The sequence below is a fragment of the Coenobita brevimanus genome, chromosome 37 (genome assembly GCF_032717465.1).
Source record: "Coenobita brevimanus isolate Jiangsu-jjx chromosome 37, ASM3271746v2, whole genome shotgun sequence".
Taxonomy (NCBI): Eukaryota; Metazoa; Arthropoda; class Malacostraca; order Decapoda; family Coenobitidae; genus Coenobita; species Coenobita brevimanus.
This window is the reverse complement of record NC_136990.1, coordinates 2,202,375-2,226,649: the sequence shown is the minus strand read 5'-3', so window position 1 is coordinate 2,226,649 and position 24,275 is coordinate 2,202,375. Positions and strand designations below refer to the sequence as shown.

The 24,275-nt window shown below is 43.0% G+C and overlaps 1 protein-coding gene across 1 annotated transcript; it reads left to right on the top strand.

Annotated features, from left to right (window-relative positions):
- The first annotated feature begins 4,847 nt into the window (after positions 1-4,847).
- LOC145396357 (uncharacterized) lies at positions 4,848-23,862 on the top strand. The gene is made up of 7 exons (XM_080269749.1): positions 4,848-5,112; positions 16,063-16,147; positions 16,387-16,518; positions 19,087-19,259; positions 20,041-20,212; positions 20,641-20,852; positions 22,215-23,862. The coding sequence occupies exons 1-7, from the start codon at positions 4,903-4,905 to the stop codon at positions 23,769-23,771; spliced, it is 2,541 nt and encodes an 846-aa protein (XP_080125875.1). The 5' UTR covers positions 4,848-4,902; the 3' UTR covers positions 23,772-23,862.
- The last annotated feature ends 413 nt before the right edge of the window (positions 23,863-24,275 follow it).

Sequence of the window (24,275 nt, the reverse complement as noted above, 5' to 3'; positions counted from 1 at the left end):
GCACAGTAGAACTCACTATCAGTCTATCTATCTATCTACCTACAGCCAGGCGCCTTAATCCCAGAAGGGGTGGCCACAAACAAATCGCCTCTGTGTCTCCCTGTCTCATGTCATTTCACTGCCCTCCCCCCAACTTACACCCCCCTCTCTCATATACCTCTCCAATTCATCCCTCCATCTCATCCTCGGTCTCCCCATCCCTCTCCCTCCCTACTCCTCACTTCCATACACTCTCCTAGTTAGTCTCTCACTCTCCATCCTCCCAACTTACACCCCCCTCTCTCATATACCTCTCCAATCCAGCCCTCCATCTCATTCTCAGTCTACCCTTCCCTTTCCCCACTCCACCTCACTCACACTCTCCTAGTTAGTCTCTCAGTCTCCAAATTGAAGTGGGTATGAAAGGAAGAAAGCTGGTATTAAAGAAACTGAAGTGGTATAGAAGGAACTTAAGTGGTATGGAAGAGAATTAAGTGGTGTTAAAGTAAGTGAAGTGGTATTGAAGAAATTAAAGGGATATAAAAGGAAGAGAACTGGTATTGAAGAAAATAAAGTGGTATAGAAGGAACTAAAGTGGTATTAGAGCAACTTAAGTGGTATAGAGGAGACTGAAGGGGTATGAAAGGAAGAAAACTGGTATTAAAGTAACTAAAGTGGTATTAAAGTAACTAAAGTGGTATTAAAGTAACTAAAGTGGTATTAAAGTAACTAAAGTGGTATAAAAAAGTAACTTAAGTGGTATTAAAGTAACTAAAGTGGTATTAAAGTAACTTAAGTGGTATTAAAGTAACTAAAGTGGTATTAAAGTAATTAAAGTGATATTAAAGTAACTAAAGTGGTATAGAGGAGACTAAATTGGTATAGAGGAGACTAAAGTGGTATTAAAGTAACTTAAGTGGTATTAAAGTAACTTAAGTGGTATTAAAGTAACTTAAGTGGTATTAAAGTAACTTAAGTGGTATTAAAGTAACTTAAGTGGTATTAAAGTAACTTAAGTGGTATTAAAGTAACTTAAGTGGTATTAAAGTAACTTAAGTGGTATTAAAGTAATTTAAGTGGTATTAAGGAGTTATAGGCCTCAAAGAAACCCAAGTGACTTATTTAGATGACACTTAAGGTGACATGTAAGGAAATAAAGTGGTATTAAAGAGAGAGAGAGAGAGAGAGAGAGAGAGAGAGAGAGAGAGAGAGAGAGAGAGAGAGAGAATAGTGGTATAAAAGAGAGCAATAAAATAATCATGTAATCTTTGAGAGAGAGAGAGAGAGAGAGAGAGAGAGAGAGAGAGAGAGAGAGAGAGAGAGAGAGAGAGAGAGACAGACAGAGACAGAGACAGACAGATAGAGACAGAGACAAAAAGACAGAGAGACAGACAGAAATATAACCCAGGCCTAGGCTACGGAAATAAAAAATAGGCCTATGGAAATCTACTTTTAAATTTGTGCAAAAAATTGTGTGAAAGCGAAGGAAGATTTGTGTGAAAAGGAAGTTAGATTTGTGTAAGAAAATTAAGGCAGATTGTGTAAGAGCTTAAAGGCAGAACTGTGTAAAAGGGAAGGCAGGTTTGTGTAGAGATTTCAAGGCAGATTGTGTAAGAATCTGAAGGCCATTTGTGTAAAGAGGAAGGTAGAATTGTGTAAGAGGCTATAATGAAGTTTGTGTAAAGTTCCAAAGGCCGAGTGTGTAAAATTATAAATTCTATCTATCTATCTATCTATTGCCAGACGCCATAATCCCGTAAGGGGTGGTCATCATGAGTTAGTTGTTTTACGGGGAGGGACACTAACCCTCCACCAACCCACTTGCTGACACGTAGGCAGCACGTATGGTTTGGTTATATGGTTACCACTCAGCGTTGTAAATGGTTTCCTGCCTTACAGGAAACCATTAGGCTTGTCACTCAATATAAAGCCACCTGTAATGGAAAGAAAAGCAATTAGAAGTGACAGGAAAGATGGGAGAAATAGGAAGAGAGGAGGACAGGCACAGAAAAAGAATGATAAAGGCTAAGGAAGAAGTAGGCAGCACTACATCAAGTGAGTGGATGATGGTGAGAAATAGGAAGAGAGGAGGACAGGCACAGAAAAAGAATGATAAAGGCTAAGGAATATGTAGACAGCACTACATCAAGTGAGTGGATGAAGGTGAGAAATAGGAAGAGAGGAGGACAGACACAGAAAAAGAACGATAAAGACTAAGGAAGAAGTAAGAAGCACTACATCAAGTGAGCGGATGATGGTGAGAAATAGGAAGAGAGGACAGACACAGAAAAAGAACGATAAAGGCTAAGGACGAAGTAAGCAGCACTACATCAAGTGAGTGGATGATGGTCGCTAAAGGCAATTTGTGTAGGAACCTGGAGGCAAAATTTGTTAAAGGGAAGGTAGATTTGTGTAAAAGTCTGAAGTCTATTTGTGTAAAGAAGAGGCAAATTTGTGAAAGAAAACACACACACACATGAAAGCGGATTTGTGAAAGACACTATAGGGAATTCCGTAACCTTAAAAGGCATATTTGTGAAAAACTGTGAAAAACTGTGTAATAAATGGTGTAGATTGTGTAAAATCCTGTAGTCTATTTGTGTGAAAAAGAAAGTAAATCCGGAAACACCTGAAGGCAAACTGTGTGGAACTGTGAAAGAAAATTGTGTGAAACTATAGAGGCCATTTGTGCAAAGACTTAAAGGAATACTGTTTATTATGTGGGCAAATTTGTGAACGAATCTGAAGGCAATTTGTGTAAAAACGAAGGTCAGTGTGTGTGTGTGTGTGTGTGTGTGTGAGAGAGAGAGAGAGAGAGAGAGAGAGAGAGAGAGACGTGAAGGCCGCTATGTGTATCGAGCAGGAATTGTGTAAAAGCTTGGAGGAAGATTTGTGTAAATAGGAAGACAATTTGTGTAAGAAATTCTGGGCAATTTGTGTAAGGAATTTGAGGCAGAGTAGTGTAAAAAGAAAGGAATATTTGTGTAGAAAGTCGAAGGGTGATTGTGTAAAAACTTATTGGCAAATTGTGTAAGGATCTGATGGGACTTTTGTGTGTGGAGAGGATGGAGAGTGAGAGGCTAACAAGGAGAGTGTATGTGAGTGAGGTGGAGGGGGGGAGAGGGAGGAGGAGGCCAAGGATGAAATGGAAGGATGCTGTGGAGAGGTATATGAGAGAGGGGTGGGTGAGCTGGGAGCAGGGCAGTGAAATGGCAGGGGACAGGGCGACATGGAGGCGATTTGTTTATGGCCACCCCTTACGGGATTAAGGCGTCTGGCAATAGATAGATAGATAGATAGATAGATAAATGTAAACCCTACTGTAATGAAAGGCCAGTTTTGAAATTAAAAAATAAAATCTCGAAGGCAGGAGGAACGTAGGATATAAGATTGAGAGTGACGTATGATGGGTGGCGATTTATTTTCTGTTCTCTCCCGTTTTCGTTCTTGTTCTCCTTGATCGTCTTGTTGTTGTTCTTCTTCTTGTTCATCTCGCTCTTCTCCTCCTTCTTCTTGATCGTCTTCTTCTTCGTCATCATCATCATCATCATCTTCATCATCATCATCATTTCTTCTTCTTCTACTTCTCCTCCTCCTCCTCCTCCTCCTCCTCTTCTTCTTCTTCTTCTTCTTCTTCTTCTTCTCCCCCTCCTCCTCCTCCTCTTCCTTCTTCTTCTTCTTCTTCTTCAAATGGCAAGGCAGTGTGTATATTAATTTCCATAGAGAAATAATCAGTATTTTATCTTTACAGGGAGAGAAAGGAGTGTGTGGGAAAGAGAAATACTTTGCTTAAATGAAAGAAAATAAAGAAAGTGAGACAGGAAAAATACACAGAGAAACAGACCACAGAAAGAGAGAGAGAGAGAGTAGAAGAGAGTGAGAAATGGACTCTACAAGGCATGAAAAGAGTAGAGGAAAAGAGTAACAAACAATTTAAGAAAGAGAGTAAGGCTGAAAGAGAGTTAGAGATTGACAACACGTAAAAAGAGTTTGATGAAAAGAGTATTACTGAATAGACGGTTGAAAGGCATTAAGAGAGTAAAATAGATAAAGAGAGTGGCAAATAGACAAGACTTAAGAAGAGCAAAAGAGAGAGAGAGAGCATTAAAGAGGGAAAGACTTAGAGAGAATTGAAAAATCGACTCTAGAAAGGCATAGAAAAAGAGAAAGAGAGAAAGAGAGAGTGTTATGTGAGAGAGAGAGCAATAAAGAGAGACCATTAAATAAGAGAGTAAAGATATTAGTCACAGAAAAAGAGAAAAAGAGAAAGAAAGAGAGAAAAAGAGTATGTGCTGAAGTGTGGTGCTGAGAGAGAGAAAATTTTAAAAAGAGAGAGAGCATAAAGAAATCAGTCACAGAAAAGAGAAAAAGAGAAAGAAAGAGAGAAAAAGAGTGTTATGTACTAAGGACATAAAAAAAGAGGGCTTAAAGAAATCAGCCACAGAAAGCCATAGAAAAAGAGTAAAGAGAAAGAGAGAAAGAGAGCAATTGAGAGAACATACCCACAGAAACCCATAGAAAAAGAGAAGAAAGAGAGAAAAAGAGTATGTGTTAAGGTGTGCTGTTGAGAGAGAGTAAATTTAAAAAGAGAGAGCATAAAGAAATCAGTCACAGAAAAAGAGAAAGAAAGAGAGAAAAAAGAGAAAATACGTGGTGCTGAGAGAGAGAATATTAAAGAGAGAGAGCATAAAGAAATTAGTCACAGAAAAAGAGAAAAAGAGAAAGAAAGACAGAAAAAGAGTATGTGGTAAAGTGTGGTGCTGAGAGAGAGCTATAAAGAGAGCAGATTAAAAGAGAGAGAGAGAGAGTAATCAGTCACAGAAAGCCATAGAAAAAGAGAAAAAGAGAAAGAGAGAAAAGGAGTACGTGTCAAGGTGTGTGTGTTGAGATGTGTAAGTTTGTGTATGTGTGAAGGGGCCACATATGTCCACACACTCCTCCGGCTCGTCTTTGGGGAGGGGGCCGCCGCACCCCCCACCTCACCTGACCCCCTTAACCATGTCCCTCACCCCCCAGACCCTCCTCAAGAAACACAAGCTCCCCATCGCCGCCCATCTCCATACGCCCACCGCCCCTCCAGGGTTAGACCTCTCACGCCCACTTCTCCTGTACAATACTTACACGTCCACGAAGGTAAGTGTAGTAGTAAGTAGTAGTAGTAAGTAGTAGTAGTAGTAGTAGTAGTAATGGTTGTACAAGGAGAGGAGTAGTAATGATGGTAGTAGAGGAGAATGAGGAGGAGGAGGAGAAGTAAGTAATAGTAGTAGTAGTAGTAGTAGTAGTGATGGTAGTAGAGGAGAAGGAGGAGGAGGACGAGTAGTAGTAGTAGTAGTAGTAGTAGTAGGAGGAGGAGGAGGAGGAGGAGGAGGAGGAGGAATAGGAGGAGGAGGAATAGGAGTAGAAATATAGTAATAATAATATTAATAATAATAATAATAATAATTATAATAATAATAATAGTAATAATAATAATAAAAGTAATAATAATAATAATAATAATAATAATAATAATAATAATAATTGCAGTAGTAGTAGTACTAGTAAAACTGCTAGTGGTAGTAGTAACAGTAATAGCAGCAGCAGTAGTAGTAGTAGTAGTAGCAGTAGTAGTAGTAGTAGTAGTAGTAGTAGTAGTAGTAGTAGTAGTAGTAGTAGTAGTAGTAGTAGTAGTAGCAACCTCAGGCTCATGTAAGTTTGAGTAATATAAGTCTAAAGTAACAAATAAAAAGAAAAAAGCTTCATCGATCAGAAAAGGTCAGTTATCCTTCTAAAATTCCCCTATACCATATATACAGTTATGCACAAAAGTTCGTTGATACTCCCATGGTTGTTATGTTCTGCTTTCCTTCTTTTCCATTCCTTCTTGAACCTCAGAATTTGCATTTAGAATACGCATAGTCAAAATTTCGTCTACTATTCCACTGCGTCTGCGTCACACTTAGGGCATGTCCGTCACTTTCCTCCCTGACGCATCATATCAGAGAGAATCATCTATGGCCAGAGAAACATACCAAGCCTCTCTCAGCTTAGCAATATTAGCCAGCAGAGGAAAGTGAGAAGCAGAAGAGGTGAAATATTAGGCCAGAGAAACATACCAAGCCTCTCTCAGCTTAGCAATATTAGCCAGCAGAGGAAAGTGAGAAGCAGAAGAGGTGAAATATTAGGCCAGAGAAACATACCAAGCCTCTCCCAGCTTAGCAATATTAGCCAGCAGAGGAAAGTGAGAAGCAGAAGAGGTGAAATATTAGGCCAGAGAAACATACCAAGCCTCTCTCAGCTTAGCAATATTAGCCAGCAGAGGAAAGTGAGAAGCAGAAGAGGTGAAATATTAGGCCAGAGAAACATACCAAGCCTCTCTCAGCTTAGCAATATTAGCCAGCAGAGGAAAGTGAGAAGCAGAAGAGGTGAAATATTAGGCCAGAGAAACATACCAAGCCTCTCTCAGCTTAGCAATATTAGCCAGCAGAGGAAAGTAAGAAGCAGAAGAGGTGAAATATTAGGCCAGAGAAACATAACAAGCCTCTCTCAGCTTAGCAATATTAGCCAGCAGAGGAAAGTGAGGAGCAGAAGAGGTGAAATATTAGGCCAGAGAAACATACCAAGCCTCTCTCAGCTTAGCAATATTAGCCAGCAGAGGAATGTGAGAAGCAGAAGAGGTGAAATATTAGGCCAGAGAAACATACCAAGCCTCTCTCAGCTTAGCAATATTAGCCAGCAGAGGAAAGTGAGAAGCAGAAGAGGTGAAATATTAGGCCAGAGAAACATACCAAGCCTCTCTCAGCTTAGCAATATTAGCCAGCAGAGGAAAGTGAGAAGCAGAAGAGGTGAAATATTAGGCCAGAGAAACATACCAAGCCTCTCTCAGCTTAGCAATATTAGCCAGCAGAGGAAAGTGAGAAGCAGAAGAGGTGAAATATTAGGCCAGAGAAACATACCAAGCCTCTCTCAGCTTAGCAATATTAGCCAGCAGAGGAAAGTGAGAAGCAGAAGAGGTGAAATATTAGGCCAGAGAAACATACCAAGCCTCTCTCAGCTTAGCAATATTAGCCAGCAGAGGAAAGTGAGAAGCAGAAGAGGTGAAATATTAGGCCAGAGAAACATACCAAGCCTCTCTCAGCTTAGCAATATTAGCCAGCAGAGGAAAGTGAGAAGCAGAAGAGGTGAAATATTAGGCCAGAGAAACATACCAAGCCTCTCTCAGCTTAGCAATATTAGCCAGCAGAGGAAAGTGAGAAGCAGAAGAGGTGAAATATTAGGCCAGAGAAACATACCAAGCCTCTCTCAGCTTAGCAATATTAGCCAGCAGAGGAAAGTGAGAAGCAGAAGAGGTGAAATATTAGGCCAGAGAAACATACCAAGCCTCTCTCAGCTTAGCAATATTAGCCAGCAGAGGAAAGTGAGAAGCAGAAGAGGTGAAATATTAGGCCAGAGAAACATACCAAGCCTCTCTCAGCTTAGCAATATTAGCCAGCAGAGGAAAGTGAGAAGCAGAAGAGGTGAAATATTAGGCCAGAGAAACATACCAAGCCTCTCTCAGCTTAGCAATATTAGCCAGCAGAGGAAAGTGAGAAGCAGAAGAGGTGAAATATTAGGCCAGAGAAACATACCAAGCCTCTCTCAGCTTAGCAATATTAGCCAGCAGAGGAAAGTGAGAAGCAGAAGAGGTGAAATATTAGGCCAGAGAAACATACCAAGCCTCTCTCAGCTTAGCAATATTAGCCAGCAGAGGAAAGTGAGAAGCAGAAGAGGTGAAATATTAGGCCAGAGAAACATACCAAGCCTCTCTTAGCTTAGCAATATTAGCCAGCAGAGGAAAGTGAGAAGCAGAAGAGGTGAAATATTAGGCCAGAGAAAAATACCAAGCCTCTCTCAGCTTAGCAATATTAGCCAGCAGAGGAAAGTGAGAAGCAGAAGAGGTGAAATATTAGGCCAGAGAAACATACCAAGCCTCTCTTAGCTTAGCAATATTAGCCAGCAGAGGAAAGTGAGAAGCAGAAGAGGTGAAATATTAGGCCAGAGAAACATACCAAGCCTCTCTCAGCTTAGGAATATTAGCCAGCAGAGGAAAGTGAGAAGCAGAAGAGGTGAAATATTAGGCCAGAGAAACATACCAAGCCTCTCTCAGCTTAGCAGTATTAGCCAGCAGAGGAAAGTGAGAAGCAGAAGAGGTGAAATATTAGGCCAGAGAAACATACCAAGCCTCTCTCAGCTTAGCAATATTAGCCAGCAGAGGAAAGTGACGAGCAGAAGAGGTGAAATATTAGGCCAGAGAAACATACCAAGCCTCTCTCAGCTTAGCAATATTAGCCAGCGGAGGAAAGTGAGAAGCAGAAGAGGTGAAATATTAGGCCAGAGAAACATACCAAGCCTCTCTCAGCTTAGCAATATTAGCCAGCAGAGGAAAGTGAGAAGCAGAAGAGGTGAAATATTAGGCCAGAGAAACATACCAAGCCTCTCTCAGCTTAGCAATATTAGCCAGCAGAGGAAAGTGAGAAGCAGAAGAGGTGAAATATTAGGCCAGAGAAACATACCAAGCCTCTCTCAGCTTAGCAATATTAGCCAGCAGAGGAAAGTGAGAAGCAGAAGAGGTGAAATATTAGGCCAGAGAAACATACCAAGCCTCTCTCAGCTTAGCAATATTAGCCAGCAGAGGAAAGTGAGAAGCAGAAGAGGTGAAATATTAGGCCAGAGAAACATACCAAGCCTCTCTCAGCTTAGCAATATTAGCCAGCAGAGGAAAGTGAGAAGCAGAAGAGGTGAAATATTAGGCCAGAGAAACATACCAAGCCTCTCTTAGCTTAGCAATATTAGCCAGCAGAGGAAAGTGAGAAGCAGAAGAGGTGAAATATTAGGCCAGAGAAACATACCAAGCCTCTCTCAGCTTAGCAATATTAGCCAGCAGAGGAAAGTGAGAAGCAGAAGAGGTGAAATATTAGGCCAGAGAAACATACCAAGCCTCTCTCAGCTTAGCAATATTAGCCAGCGGAGGAAAGTGAGAAGCAGAAGAGGTGAAATATTAGGCCAGAGAAACATACCAAGCCTCTCTCAGCTTAGCAATATTAGCCAGCAGAGGAAAGTGACGAGCAGAAGAGGTGAAATATTAGGCCAGAGAAACATACCAAGCCTCTCTCAGCTTAGCAATATTAGCCAGCGGAGGAAAGTGAGAAGCAGAAGAGGTGAAATATTAGGCCAGAGAAACATACCAAGCCTCTCTCAGCTTAGCAATATTAGCCAGCAGAGGAAAGTGAGAAGCAGAAGAGGTGAAATATTAGGCCAGAGAAACATACCAAGCCTCTCTCAGCTTAGCAATATTAGCCAGCAGAGGAAAGTGAGAAGCAGAAGAGGTGAAATATTAGGCCAGAGAAACATACCAAGCCTCTCTCAGCTTAGCAATATTAGCCAGCAGAGGAAAGTGAGAAGCAGAAGAGGTGAAATATTAGGCCAGAGAAACATACCAAGCCTCTCTCAGCTTAGCAATATTAGCCAGCAGAGGAAAGTGAGAAGCAGAAGAGGTGAAATATTAGGCCAGAGAAACATACCAAGCCTCTCTCAGCTTAGCAATATTAGCCAGCAGAGGAAAGTGAGAAGCAGAAGAGGTGAAATATTAGGCCAGAGAAACATACCAAGCCTCTCTTAGCTTAGCAATATTAGCCAGCAGAGGAAAGTGAGAAGCAGAAGAGGTGAAATATTAGGCCAGAGAAACATACCAAGCCTCTCTCAGCTTAGCAATATTAGCCAGCAGAGGAAAGTGAGAAGCAGAAGAGGTGAAATATTAGGCCAGAGAAACATACCAAGCCTCTCTTAGCTTAGCAATATTAGCCAGCAGAGGAAAGTGAGAAGCAGAAGAGGTGAAATATTAGGCCAGAGAAACATACCAAGCCTCTCTCAGCTTAGCAATATTAGCCAGCAGAGGAAAGTGAGAAGCAGAAGAGGTGAAATATTAGGCCAGAGAAACATACCAAGCCTCTCTCAGCTTAGCAATATTAGCCAGCAGAGGAAAGTGAGAAGCAGAAGAGGTGAAATATTAGGCCAGAGAAACATACCAAGCCTCTCTCAGCTTAGCAATATTAGCCAGCAGAGGAAAGTGAGAAGCACAAGAGGTGAAAATATGAGGCGAACTTCTGTATCAAAGTGCTTTATCGCGGTGAAAAGTTCTCTGACTTTTATCTGCCTGCAGCTGTGATGGAAGGTGTTACATAAATATTGTGTGTGTGTGTGTGTGTGTGTGTGTGTGTGTGTGTGTGTGTGTGTGTGTGTGTGTGTGTGTGTGTGTGATAATATGAAGCTCTGAAAAAGAAATACTGTATGGGGAGGAAGGAAATCTATGGAAGGCAGAACACAATACTGGTAAAGAATTACCCACAAACTTGTAAATAATGTACTGCGTCTCTTACCATCCTAACGCATCATATAGAAAAGCCATATAAGGACAGACAAGGATATAAAAAGCTTGAGATGTTTTTATTTATAGGAGCAACAAGAAATAAGGAAATATTTGATAGTTTCCATATCCTCTGAGCTCAGGGAAAGACTCTTGTTAATTCTCCTCTCACACTTAAAATTTTTGGTAGTTTTAGGTTAAGGTAAGATTATGTTAGGTCGACTTGGGTTAGGTTAGGTCAGGATGGATTAGGTTCGATTTTGTTAAGGTCAGGTGAAGCTAGGTCACGTTTCCTTTCCCTCTTTCTTCTCCTGAGGTCATTGTTGCACAGGTAACCTTTTTCTTGGCTTGTCTCCACGTGGCCACTCCCTTCTTCCTTCCTTCCTTCACTTGACTCCCCCTTCTCCCTCCTTCTCTTCTCCCTCCCTCTTTTGTACACCATCATTCCTTTTCATCTTCCCTCCTTCCTTCCTCCTTTCCTTCCTTCCTTCACTTTTCTCCATATTCTCTCCCCTTCTCTTCTCCCTCCTTCTTCTGTACACCATCATTACTTTTTATCTTCCGTCCTTCCTTCCCTCCCTCCTTCCTTCTTTCCTTCCTTCCCTCCTTCCTTCTTTCCTTCCTTCCCTCCTTCCTTCCTACCTTCCTTCACTTGTCTCCTTCACCTTCCCCCTCCTTCGTTTGTTCACCATCATTCCTCTTTATCTTCCTTCCTTCCTTTCTTTCCTCCTCCTTCTTTCCTTTCTTCTTCCTTCCTTCCTTCTCTCTCTCCTCTGACCTCACAATCTCTTCTTCGTCCCCTCCTTCTCTCTGTCTCCTCAACTTCCTCCTTCTCTTTCGCCCTCCCTCCCTCCTAACAAGCCCCTTCTCCTCCCTCCTTCCTTCTCTCCTCAATATTTTCCTTCCTTCCCTCCTGCCCTTCCTTCATTTCTCCTCACAACCGGCCTCTCATCCCTCTCTCCTTCGTTTCTCTCTCTCTCTCTTTCTCTCTCTCTCTCTCTCTCTCTCTCTCTCCTTCTTTTTCTTCTTCTTCTCTTCCTCCTCCTCCTCCTCCTCCTCCTCCTTCTCCTCTTCTTCATCCTCAATTTAAAGCCACTCGAACCCTCTCCAACCTACCCCACGAACGAGAGCTTCAGTATTATACCCACCAAGCCACGGCCCTGTCCCCTACCTCGCCACTCCACTTTGCTCTCCCCTCCCACACTGTCCTCTCACTTTCACACGCCCCACACTGTCCTCTCACTTTCACACGTCCCACACTGTCCTCTCACTTTCTCACGCCCCACACTGTCCTCTCACTTTCACACGTCCCACACTGTCCTCTCACTTTCACACGTCCCACACTGTCCTCTCACTTTCACACGTCCCACACTGTCCTCTCACTTTCACACGTCCCACACTGTCCTCTCACTTTCACACGTCCCACACTGTCCTCTCACTTTCACACGTCCCACACTGTCCTCTCACTTTCACACGTCCCACACTGTCCTCTCACTTTCACACGTCCCACACTGTCCTCTCACTTTCACACGTCCCACACTGTCCTCTCATCACCCACACTGTCCTCTCACTTTCACACGTCCCACACTGTCCTCTCACTTTCACACGTCCCACACTGTCCTCTCACTTTCACACGTCCCACACTGTCCTCTCACTTTCACGCACACCTTGCACCCCCAGCCTTATTTAGGGCGACCGCACTTGCATTTTCGCTTCTCGGAGTGCAAATCTCGTGGCTCAAATTAAATTCATCTTTATGTTAATTGAGGGGGAGAGAGGAACAATTTTTTTTTTTTTTAAAGGAGATATTCAAGGCTAAAGTTAGAGAAATGACACTCAATGAAGAATAAGAAAATCAAAGAGGGGTCTGTATCAACGTCTAGCCTAGTCATCCATTCATTTTTTTTGGTGAGTCTCATAGATTTCTGCACGCGCGTTCCTGCACTTTTATCAACATGAATGAAATTAAAACACATATTGCAACCCTCGGTAAAAAAATAAAATATTGTGTTTATCATACATCTGTGGATAATACTGAATGCTGTCTATCTCTAGCCAGACGCCATAATCCCGTAAGGGGTGGCCGTTTGTCTTTGAGTTAGTTGTTTTACGGGGAGGGGCACTAACCCTCCACCAACCCACTTGTTGACACGTAGGGGCACGTATGGTTTGGTTATATGGTTACCACCCAGCGTTGTAAATGGTTTCTTGGCTTACAGGAAACCATTTGGCTTGTCACTCAATGTAAAGCCACCTGTAAAGGAAAGAAAAGCAATAAGAAGTGACAGGAAAGATGGGAGAAATAGGAAGAGAGGAGGACAGGCACAGAAAAAGAATGATAAAGGCTAAGGAAGAAGTAGGCAGCACTACATCTTGTGAGTGGATGATGGTGAGAAATAGGAAGAGAGGAGGACAGGCACAGAAAAAGAATGATAAAGGCTAAGGAAGAAGTAGGCAGCACTACATCAAGTAAGTGGATGATGGTCGCCAGCACCTACCACAAATACTGCATGCATTACAGGCAAAAGATACCTGCACTCAATGGGATTTACGATCATAAGGCTTCATTTACAAGGCCTTACTTGCACTAGGCTTCATTACCGCGTATCTCCTTAAAAAAAAAAAAAAAAAAAAAAAAAATGGCGTATGTGTCCTTCTTCCTCTCGGCTCCTCAGTTATAGAGCTAATGTGTCTCTGCTTTTGTCTGTCTGTCTGTCTGTCTGTCTGTCTGTTTGTCTGTACCATTTACCCCGCCAACGAAACTGGACAGAGGTTTTGTATTCACCCATGTCTGTCTTTCTCTGTCTATCTCTGTCTGTCGTTCTCGGTCTTTCTCTGTCTGTCTGTCTTGGTCTGTCTTTCTCTCTCTGACTGTCTTTTTCTGTCCGTCTGTCTTTCTCTGCGTTTCGTTGTCTGTCTGTCTCTCTTTGTCTGTCTCTCTGTCTGTGTACAAGATGTCTTAAAAATCTGTGCCACCTCTCCACGCCTTCCCCCGTGCTACACAGGCATCTGGTAGCGCTCATGGCTGGACTGTCACACTGCCGTATTGCACAACTTCCATCAGAATTTATTTATTTCCCGAACTGCATCTCTTTGGAATTCACGTCCTCAGAGTCCCCCCCCCCCTCCCCACCAGCTGTTGCAGGATTTTTTATGAGTAGAAGACACGTGTAGTCTGATGTATGGATTTTTTTTTAATTGTTTTTCTTTCATCTGTTCGTCTCTTGTAAATAAAGGGAGTAAATGTGGAACCGGATTCAGGAATGTATCATAAAGTTTACTTGCGCTGGCGGAGGTATGCATTCCCTGAGCTGTGTCTAATTACCTCCGGCAACGAAGTTTGAGGTTATGACTTCACCTGTGTTTGGCCGTTTGTTTGTTTGTCCACACGATATCTCCAGCAGTTCTCATCGAATTTCAATGAATGTTTGTGGAAGGGTGGGCCATGGACCAAGAGGAAATTGATTAAATTTTCGGAAGGATCCGGGTCCTGCGGTAGTACTGGCGGAGGTATGCGTTCCCTGAGTGGCTTCTAGTTCTACATCTATATCATACTGGATGAGGCCCACTGGATGCCATCAATATTCATGAGTACTTGAGTCACGGTGTTTCCCTCCTGCCAGTACACTTGATCAATGTCGTGTGAGTCAGTGGCTACAGGAACCATCAGCCAGGCCTAAACACTGTACCTGGGTGCCTTCCCGTGGCCGCGGGTTGCAACACTGTGCCAGTACTTTCACTATGCCTGTTTCCTCATCGTCTTGTTCATCCTCTGTCCTCTTCCTTCCCTCCTCCCTCCCCTCTTTCTTTCCTTCCTTCCCTCCTTCCTTGCTTCTTCCCTTCCCTCCTTGCCTTCCTTCCTCCCTTCCCTTCCTTCCTTCCTCCCTTCCCTTTCTTCCTTCCTTCCTTCCTCCCTTCCCTCCTTTCCTTCCTTCCATCCTTGCTTCCATTCATCCGTCTATCTTTTCATCCATCCAGCCTTCCCTCCTTACTGTCCTCTCTCTTGCCTTCCTTCCTACCCTCCTTTCTTCGTCCATTCCATCCTTCCTTCCTTCCTTCTTTCCTTCCTTTCTTCCTTCCTTCCTTCTGATATGGAGATAAGCACAACAATTTTGGGTTACTCTGTCTGTCTGTCTGTCTGTCTCTCTCTCTCTCTCAATCAAAATTTCCTCTGCATATCACCAGCAATCCATCACACTTTTTAATCTTCACTAAAATTAGTTCATGAAATTCACCCTTAGCTATTAGGCAGGCACGAGTCTCCTTGGTTACTAGTCAAAATAATCCTGTAATCTGACTACATGATAATTTTAATAAGTTGGTTGTATGTTTGAATAATTCTACGGTGAGACACAGCCATTTTTGGGCTCCCTAACACCTCTTCCTTAGCGATTTATTTTTGGACATGGCTGGTTAATATCCCTTTGTACGTCTTTGGCTTGTATCACAGTCGATTAAAGAGGCTTCCTAACACCTCTTCCTTAGCGATTTATTTTTGGATATGGCTGGTTAATATGCTTTTGTTATTTATGCAGAGTATGACGATATTGGAAGGATTTATTTAACTCAGAAGAGGACAGTAAGGTGTAATAGACAAAATAAATCGCTTAGGAAAAGGTGTTAGGGAGCTCCCTTAACCGACGACAGTATGGGCCTAAGACTTGTGCATTTTATTATTATTATTATCATCATTATTATTATTATTATTATTATTATGAGAGAGGGGGATGTGAGCTGGGAGCAGGGCAGTGAAATGGCGGGAGACAGGGCGACATGGAGGCGATTTGTTTGTGGCCATCCCTTACGGAATTAAAGCGTCTGGCAATAGATAGATAGATAATTACCCCTTGGAGACACATGGAACTTGACCTGCTGACCTATTCCTTGACCTGCTGACCTATTCCTTGAGCTGCTGACCTATTCCTTGACCTGCTGACCTCTCTCTCTCTCTCTCTCTCTCTCTCTCTCTCTCTCTCTCACTCTCTTACTCCATCTGCCCGTCTGTCTGTCTGTCTGTCTCTGTCTCTGTCTCTGCCTCTGTCTGTCTGTCTGTCTGTCTGTTTGTCTGTCTGCCTGTCTCTCTCTCTCTCTCTCTCTCTTTCTCTCAAAAACAATGGGAAAAAATAAAAAAAATAACTGAAAATTAAGCTAATCATGCTATTCTCCTTGGGTACTGAAGCTCCCTAACACCTCTTCCTTAGCGATTTATTTTTGGATATGGCTGGTTAATACCCTTTTGTACCTATATAGATAGATATATAGATAGATTGATTGATAGATGGAGAGATAGGTAGTTAAAGGGATCGATGGATGGATAGATAGATAGATAGATAGATTAGATAGACAGACATAGATAGACAGATAGATAGATAACATTCTTGTCCCTCCCTCCTCTTCTACTCCCCCTCCGCCTCACTCACACTCTCCTAGTCAGTCTCTCAATCTTCATTCTCTTCACCAGACCATCTACACCCACATCCACACCACAACACTCCTTTACTTCCTCATTTGTCTGTCTGTCTCTCCATGTAACTCCACAACACTCCTTTACGTCCCCATTTGTCTGTCTCTCCACCTAATACAGACATAAGAGCCTATCCCCGTCCCCCTACGCTCATGGTGAGGCAATAGGGATATGGATAGGGGATAGAGGAGTAAAGTATGATGAAGGTGAAAGTCATTAAGTCAATTTTTTTTAACAGGTTCGAGGTGTTTCTCTAAGGCCTGGGAAAAATGGAGAGCTTACCCCAGTTGGTCCTGCCATCGTTATTCCTGACACTTATACAGGTTAGTCTTGTGTGTGTGTGTGTGTGTGTGTGTGTGTGTGTGTGTGTGTGTGTGTGTGTGTGTGTGCGCGCTGTTCGGTCTGTATCTCTGTGTGCATATTCGTGTGATTCCTCGTGTGTCTTTTTCTCACCTGTTTATGTGTGTCTTTAAGTATGTGTGTGTGTGTGTGTGTGTGTGTGTGTGTGTGTGTGGGGCCAGGATACACAACGGTACAGTCACACATGTACGGTACCCTACAGGCTGGTTTGCTGTAGTTACGAGCGAGGGTCACACCGCACCTTACTACAGCACCGTAGAACAGGTAGCGGCCAGCCAGGTGTCCTTCTTCCTCACTCGCTACGACGTGCCCGCCTTTACGAGCAAGCAGGATGGTATGGAGTGTATTGTTATTGCTTGTAGTAGTAGTAGTAGTAGTAGTAGTAGTAGTAGCAGCGCTCTGTATCAGGCAACATAGAGGGGTATTGAAGGGTTAATGGCTCTATAAACGTCCAGGTCATTGAAAACAATCTATATTTTGATTCATTATACTCTTTGGAACTTTGTAATCTATGTCTCGTATATTTGTCCTCATTCATTGTCTCTGTCTCGTAAAATTATGTTTCATGTTTGACTTGGGTAATTCTCTCCTCTTCTCTGTCTGTGTCTCTGTTTCTCTGTCTGTCTCACTCTCTGTCTCTCCCTCTGTCTGTCTGTCTCTCTCCCCTCTGTCTCTCTCTCTCTATGAAGAGGTAAAGCCTCACTATACCCTATTCACTCAAACCTGGCCTAAAATTACCATCTTGACTACTCTTCTGTAACAATAGATTAACACCAGAAAAGGGTGCTAGTCACGAAGAAGTGCTATGGGAAGGATGTAGAGCCGTAGTATTGTCTTTTTCTGCCACTGAGCTACGTGAAATAAGCTGCCAAAGGACGAAAATCTGGGCCAAGTTAAGGTGAAAGGAGTATAGTCACGAAGAAGTGCAATGGGAAGGATGTAGAGGCGTAGTATTGTCTTTTTCTGCCACTGAGCTACGTGAAATAAGCTGCCAAAGGACGAAAATCTGGGCCAAGTTAAGGTGAAAGGAGTATAGTCACGAAGAAGTGCTATGGGAAGGATGTAGAGCCGTAGTATTGTCTTTTTCTGCCACTGAGCTACGTGAAATAAGCTGCCAAAGGACGAAAATCTGGGTCAAGTTAAGGTGAAAGGAGTATAGTCACGAAGAAGTGCTATGGGAAGGATGTAGAGCCGTAGTATTGTCTTTTTCTGCCACTGAGCTACGTGAAATAAGCTGCCAAAGGACGAAAATCTGGGTCAAGTTAAGGTGAAAGGAGTATAGTCACGAAGAAGTGCTATGGGAAGGATGTAGAGCCGTAGTACTGTCTTTTTCTGCCACTGAGCTACGTGAAATAAGCTGCCAAAGGACGAAAATCTGGGCCAAGTTAAGGTGAAAGGAGTATAGTCACGAAGAAGTGCTATGGGAAGGATGTAGAGCCGTAGTATTGTCTTTTTCTGCCACTGAGCTACGTGAAATAAGCTGCCAAAGGACGAAAATCTGGGCCAAGTTAAGGTGAAAGGAGTATAGTCACGAAGAAGTGCTATGGGAAGGATGTAGAGCCGTAGTATTGTCTTTTTCTGCCACTGAGCTACGTGAAATAAGCTGCCAAAGGACGAAAATCTGGGCCAAGTTAAGGTGAAAGGAGTATAGTCACGAAGAAGTGCTATGGGAAGGATGTAGAGCCGTAGTATTGTCTTTTTCTGCCACTGAGCTACGTGAAATAAGCTGCCAAAGGACGAAAATCTGGGCCAAGTTAAGGTGAAAGGAGTATAGTCACGAAGAAGTGCTATGGGAAGGATGTAGAGCCGTAGTATTGTCTTTTTCTGCCACTGAGCTACGTGAAATAAGCTGCCAAAGGACGAAAATCTGGGCCAAGTTAAGGTGAAAGGAGTATAGTCACGAAGAAGTGCTATGGGAAGGATGTAGAGCCGTAGTATTGTCTTTTTCTGCCACTGAGCTACGTGAAATAAGCTGCCAAAGGACGAAAATCTGGGCCAAGTTAAGGTGAAAGGAGTATAGTCACGAAGAAGTGCTATGGGAAGGATGTAGAGCCGTAGTATTGTCTTTTTCTGCCACTGAGCTACGTGAAATAAGCTGCCAAAGGACGAAAATCTGGGCCAAGTTAAGGTGAAAGGAGTATAGTCACGAAGAAGTGCTATGGGAAGGATGTAGAGCCGTAGTATTGTCTTTTTCTGCCACTGAGCTACGTGAAATAAGCTGCCAAAGGACGAAAATCTGGGCCAAGTTAAGGTGAAAGGAGTATAGTCACGAAGAAGTGCTATGGGAAGGATGTAGAGCCGTAGTATTGTCTTTTTCTGCCACTGAGCTACGTGAAATAAGCTGCCAAAGGACGAAAATCTGGGCCAAGTTAAGGTGAAAGGAGTATAGTCACGAAGAAGTGCTGTGGGAAGGATGTAGAGCCGTAGTATTGTCTTTTTCTGCCACTGAGCTACGTGAAATAAGCTGCCAAAGGACGAAAATCTGGGCCAAGTTAAGGTGAAAGGAGTATAGATATTTTTGATCCGTGATTGACATATATTTATCTCAGATTTTTTTCTTCATAGTTACGATTAAAACATATAATTTTCGTAAGTAAAAAAATATTATTCTTAGTCTCTCTTTTATCCAAGAATTTTAATAATGGTTGGATAAATATTTGCTGTCTTTAATTCTCAGGTTTTTTATATAGATTATTATTATTATTATTATTATTATTATTATTATCCTCCTCCTCCTCCTCCTCCTCCTCCTCCTCCTCCCTCTTCTTCTTCTTCTTCTTCTTCTTCTTCCTCTTCTTCTTCTCATCATTTTATCCTCCTCCTCTTCCTCCACCTCCTCCTCTTCCTCCTTATCATCATCATCATCATCATCATCATCCTAATTCTATCCCCTGCATTTCAGAAGGAGGGGGACTAAGTTACCAAAAGGCAGTTGTTCAGAGCGGTCACGTGCTGAAGCTTCTGGGGATCTATGAAGACCTCAATGCACGGCGGAGCAACAGCGGTGGGCGTGCACGTGAGCTGGCAGGCCTTACGTGCGATAAGTACGCCCAGTGTCTGAACTACAGGAATGAGGTGAGAGAGAGCGAGAGAGAGAGAGAGAGAGAGAGAGAGAGAGAGAGAGAGAGAGAGAGAGAGAGAGAGAGAGAGAGAGAGAGAGAGAGAGAGAGAGAGAGAGAGAGAGAGAGAGAATAGGGCTGGAGTTTACAGTATACATTTATTTACATTTATATACATAGGAACACTATATATATATAAAATTGCAGCTTCGCCAGAGTGTAATCAGTTCAAGCCTCAAATCTCAGGGTGATTGCTACAAACTTTGGATGCAATATACCCACTTGATTTTGATATATTATGGACACACACACACACACACACACACACACACACACACACACACACACACACGATGATGGTTATGAAGACAGATATAGACAGACATTCATTCATTGCCAGACGCCATGTATCCCAAACGGGGTGGCCAGCGGCTTAGAGTTAATTGTTTTACAGGGAGGGGCACTAATCCTCCACCAACCCCACTTGACACGTAGGGAGACATGATCTTTATAAATCTGTAATTTCTGTATAAAACGAGTAGAGAGATTTCCAGAAGACAGTAAGTAACGATCCAATGCAGACCTGAAATTTCTGCCGAAGACTTACAGTGAGATCTCGACAAGTCATTAAGTAGTGATCCTATGCAGGCCTTTGTATATTTTTACCATACTGTTTTATGTGTATTTACTTCTATATGCCTGTGTGTACTTTGCAGGGTGTATTCCCCCTGTGTTAATTTACAGGGTGTATTCCTCATTACTTTGCAGGGTTTATTCCTCTTGTGCGTTCTTTGCAGGTTGTCTTCCTCCCGTTTTCTGCGACGGGTCGGTTCTACACAACGGCCCAGAAGAACAGCAAGAACCCGAACCACGTGTACCTGATGACCCACATCCTCAAGAACCATCGCCTGCCCCTCACCGTGCGTCTGGTGTGTGGGTACATGCCTAGAGTGCCCTGCAACTTTACTGGTGCGTGTTTATGCTTGTTTATATGTGTTTATGTGTGTTTATATGCCCTTCACCGTGCGTCTGGTGTGGGTACATGTCAAGGGTTCGCTGCAACTTGACTGATGTGTGTTTATGTTTGTTTATGTATGTATATGTGCCCCTCACCTTGCGTCTGATGTGGGGGTACATGTCTAGAGTGCACTGCATCTTTACTGGTGTGTGTTTATGTGTGTTTATATACCCCATATGCCCTGCCACTCAGTATTTCATGCATCTCATTATGAGTACCGATATGTGAAATATTTCAGTGTAATTCATGCAGCATACAATGCTCAGCCTGTGTAATACTCTGTTGCTATCCTTATACACTCACCTCCTTCTTAGATGGGAAAAAAGTTCATGACGATGATAATGATGATGATGATGATGATGATTGCTGTGTCTTCCAGGTGTGCTTCGCTTGGAACAAGCCCAGAAAGAGTCGGTCATCCTGGCCTGCACCATGACCAACGAGGCCGACGCCACACTGTTCGAGATCGATGTGTCCTCCAACTTCCCGCTGACGCCAGTGAAGGACGCCATGTTCCCCAAGACGCCCATCTTCCTCAAAACTGTGTCGTACTGTGAGGACGAGGCCGAGGCCTGGCGCCGCCAGATCAAGGTGGGAACCACACCTTCCGGCATGACTGAGGTATTTTCCTTTCTTGGGAGGCAACTGCCTCCTTTCTACGCGCAACAGTATGGCCTGGGCTGCTGCTTGGAGATGAACATGGTACAGAGTTATGTACAGAACATAAACACTAAATCAATAAATATTGTAATCTACTAACAAGCACGCAGATGTTACTAGTTACAGTTTTCACACACACTTCCCACCCTATACTCCACAAATCCATCCACACCAATACCACGCGTGAAGCATTGGGTGGAGTAGCCAAGCAGGACCAAGAATTACCACCTTCCGTCACTGATGAAGCTTGTGATAAAGTAGTGTTCTCGGACCTACGTATCAGTTGCCATTCAAAACCTGTTAAGCATGGTTTGCACATGTATGGAAGAGTTGTTTGCTCATGTTAAGTGTGTGGAAGCCGAGCACTACATAACATCCTTTCATCCACTCATCCGTCATCCATCCATCCATCCATACATCCATACACACATACAGTATCCTTTACAGATAATAATATTGTAAGTTCTTGCTGCCACTGACAAGCCAACTTTGCCACCAGTCATGCTGAAGCTGCGGGACAGTTTCTAATTATTTCTGAACAAAGAATTTAGCCTGAAGCTTTGACTAATGCAGCGTTTATTAATATGGTCCTTTTGGCTTTGAGATCAGGATTCCTCTACTTAACCCTTAAATGCATTTATAGTATTAAGCTTACTCTAATCCTTGTCTTTACGATGGTAGGTGTTTGGCTATAGAAAGATAGATATATAGTGCTAAATTTAAGGCTTCTCATATATGAATACTATTTTAATTGATACATTAGCTTAATTATATACACACTAAAGTAGATGCTAATATGCTTGCTGCTAACTGCCTAAAGACTGTATTTCTTTTGTATTATCCTAACCTTATCTTTTGTACCACTTCAGTTCTGTAAAATATTAACAGTTTTTCTTAATAAGTACCTGACCTTCTTGTATATTAACTGTTCTGTATGGCATCATTATCATTCCAGTCCCGAACTGTTAAAAATGTTTTGTAACTATACCTAAGATTTCGTAGTTCTCTATGTGGGATTTATAATTGGCTGGCTGCAGACTTATCATCAGAGTACTGACGTTTCCTCTTATTTAATTCACATTTGCAAGTAATTTTCCTTTCCTCGAGGTACAACCCTAACAGAAAGAGGATCAAAATCTATCTCCATTAGCCTATTCAGTACGAGAGGTCCTTGCAAAATGGAAGTAAAATATTTATATATTAAAAAATAAAATAAAAAGTCATGCTGAAAGAAATAAAGTACCACTCATTATTTAAAACTTCAAAGCAATTAATGTTATGTGTTTTCCTCAGGTTACCCATCACGTGACTGAGAAGAGGTCAAGGTCATTGACCCGCTCCCTCAGCGACAAATTCGTGGAACCTTTGACGAACATTCGACCTCTGAGTTTGTCCTTCCTGTCTGACCACGATAAAAAAAAAGTACGGGAACGTGACCACTCCAGGGAAGGTCGACTGCCACCCGTCAACAAGGAGAAGACGCGAGATCTTAGAATCAAGGACTTCAGGCGGAGGGAAAACAGCGTAGAGAAGACTAAGTTCACCTACCATGACAGAAGCAGCAGCAGTCTCAATAACTACCCTCTCAAGGACCCCAGCCGCGAGAACAAGAAGAACGCTGACATTCGCAAGATTTCCAAACAGAACACCTATGTCCTGCAGAATGGCAAAAACTCTAAGCAAGTTGAAAAGAAGCCAGAGAGTGAGAACAACAGCTTCCTTTCTACCGTATCAGTGGAGAACATGGACTATTCACGTGTAGCAGACGACATCAGCCCCATACAGGAGAAGGAGGAGGAGACCGAGAATCACTATGCGGAGATCTGTGACTTGACCCTGAAAGCAAGAGGCGCCTCCAGGAGTGATGGTCCAATGAGCCTGCCTAACTTAAGCATTTTTCAGAGGGCTGGAAGCAAGAAGGATGAGAAAAGAAGCACCAAAATCTCCAGCAACATCAGCAGCCTAAGTAACATCAGCTTGAGGAGTAACGGATCTGCCCGAAAGCAACAAGTTCGACGTACAAGCAGTAACACCCCAAGCGAGACAGGCAGCCATAGGTCCAGTACCCGTGCCTCGGAGTGCAGCTCAAGGGAAGGTAGTGCCAAGTTCATGGAAAAGGTGCAGTATGAAAAGCCAGATGTAGCGGAAAATCGTGAGGTGCGAAGAGGGGAAAGGTTACGCGATGAGATCTTGGTTCGATATGAAAAACCAGACGTAGCAAAGACTCATGAGGTGCAGAGAATGGAAAGGTTAAGTAAGAAGCTTGAGGAGGTTGTGGGTCGGTATGAAAAACCAAACGCGACGCAGAACCATGAAGTGCAAAGAGGGGACAGGTTACGCAACCAGCCTGACGAGGTGTTTGAAAAAGATAAGGACAATGAAGTGTGCAGCCAGGAGGTGACCACGAGAGAAAAGCAAATAGGGGTAGTGAGTGATGATCATATAGTGCACAGTGGTGGAAGTGGACCAAGTACAAGGGACTCTGGAAAGTGGGAGAGGCTGAGGAGAGTGAGCCGTAGAGTGCACAGAGACAGACCGAGCAGGGTTTCCGATGAGGCGCAGAGAGTAACAACAGGCTCCCTGGGTAAGAATGAGCCCAGGCATGAGGTTGGGTCCTTGGGTAAATATGAATCCAGGCACGATGAGATGCTAGGGAAGGACAAAGTGAATGAGGTGTATATTATCAGGGTGGTGGTGAAAGACAAGGAGGAGGACCAGATGTCAACTTTAGCCCGTGACAATTCCGGTGGCTATTACATGAAAATCCGAGGCTTTGAGGTGCCCAAGGATGAGACGACGAGGTGTGTGGTGGATGGCAAGGAGATTTCTGGCTATGACTCCCTCTGCTAGCACGACCGAAGGATAAATAGCCAAACGTATTTAGCTAAGAAGATAAGATGATCAAATTGGCTCAACTCTGCCACAAAAAAATCCGCTACGAAACTGCTGCTCATAAACTCTCCAGTGAGAAATGTGAGAGAATCATGGCTTGCTCATTTGAATATAATTAATGCTTACTCCTTCAGTCCTATGGCGTTATTTAAGCTTCCTGCTGGTTCAGATGATTTTAGTAAGCTTAGAAGAGGGGTCTGTTAGTGAAGGGGTTAGTGAAGGCTGTAGTTAACCCCTCCAGTGTTAAAATTATCTCCAGATTTGAATATATCTCAGCGATCAGACGATTTCTTTCAGCTTAATGGACCCTCATGATAAAGAGGAGTAAACGAAAGCTTTATCTAACCCCTCCAACTTTAGAAAATCTCTCCACAGCTTATTAAAATCGTCCAGAGAGAGCAAGTATATACGGAGAAATACGTCATTGGATTGAAGGGCTTATTTTTAGTGTCACGGAATCTG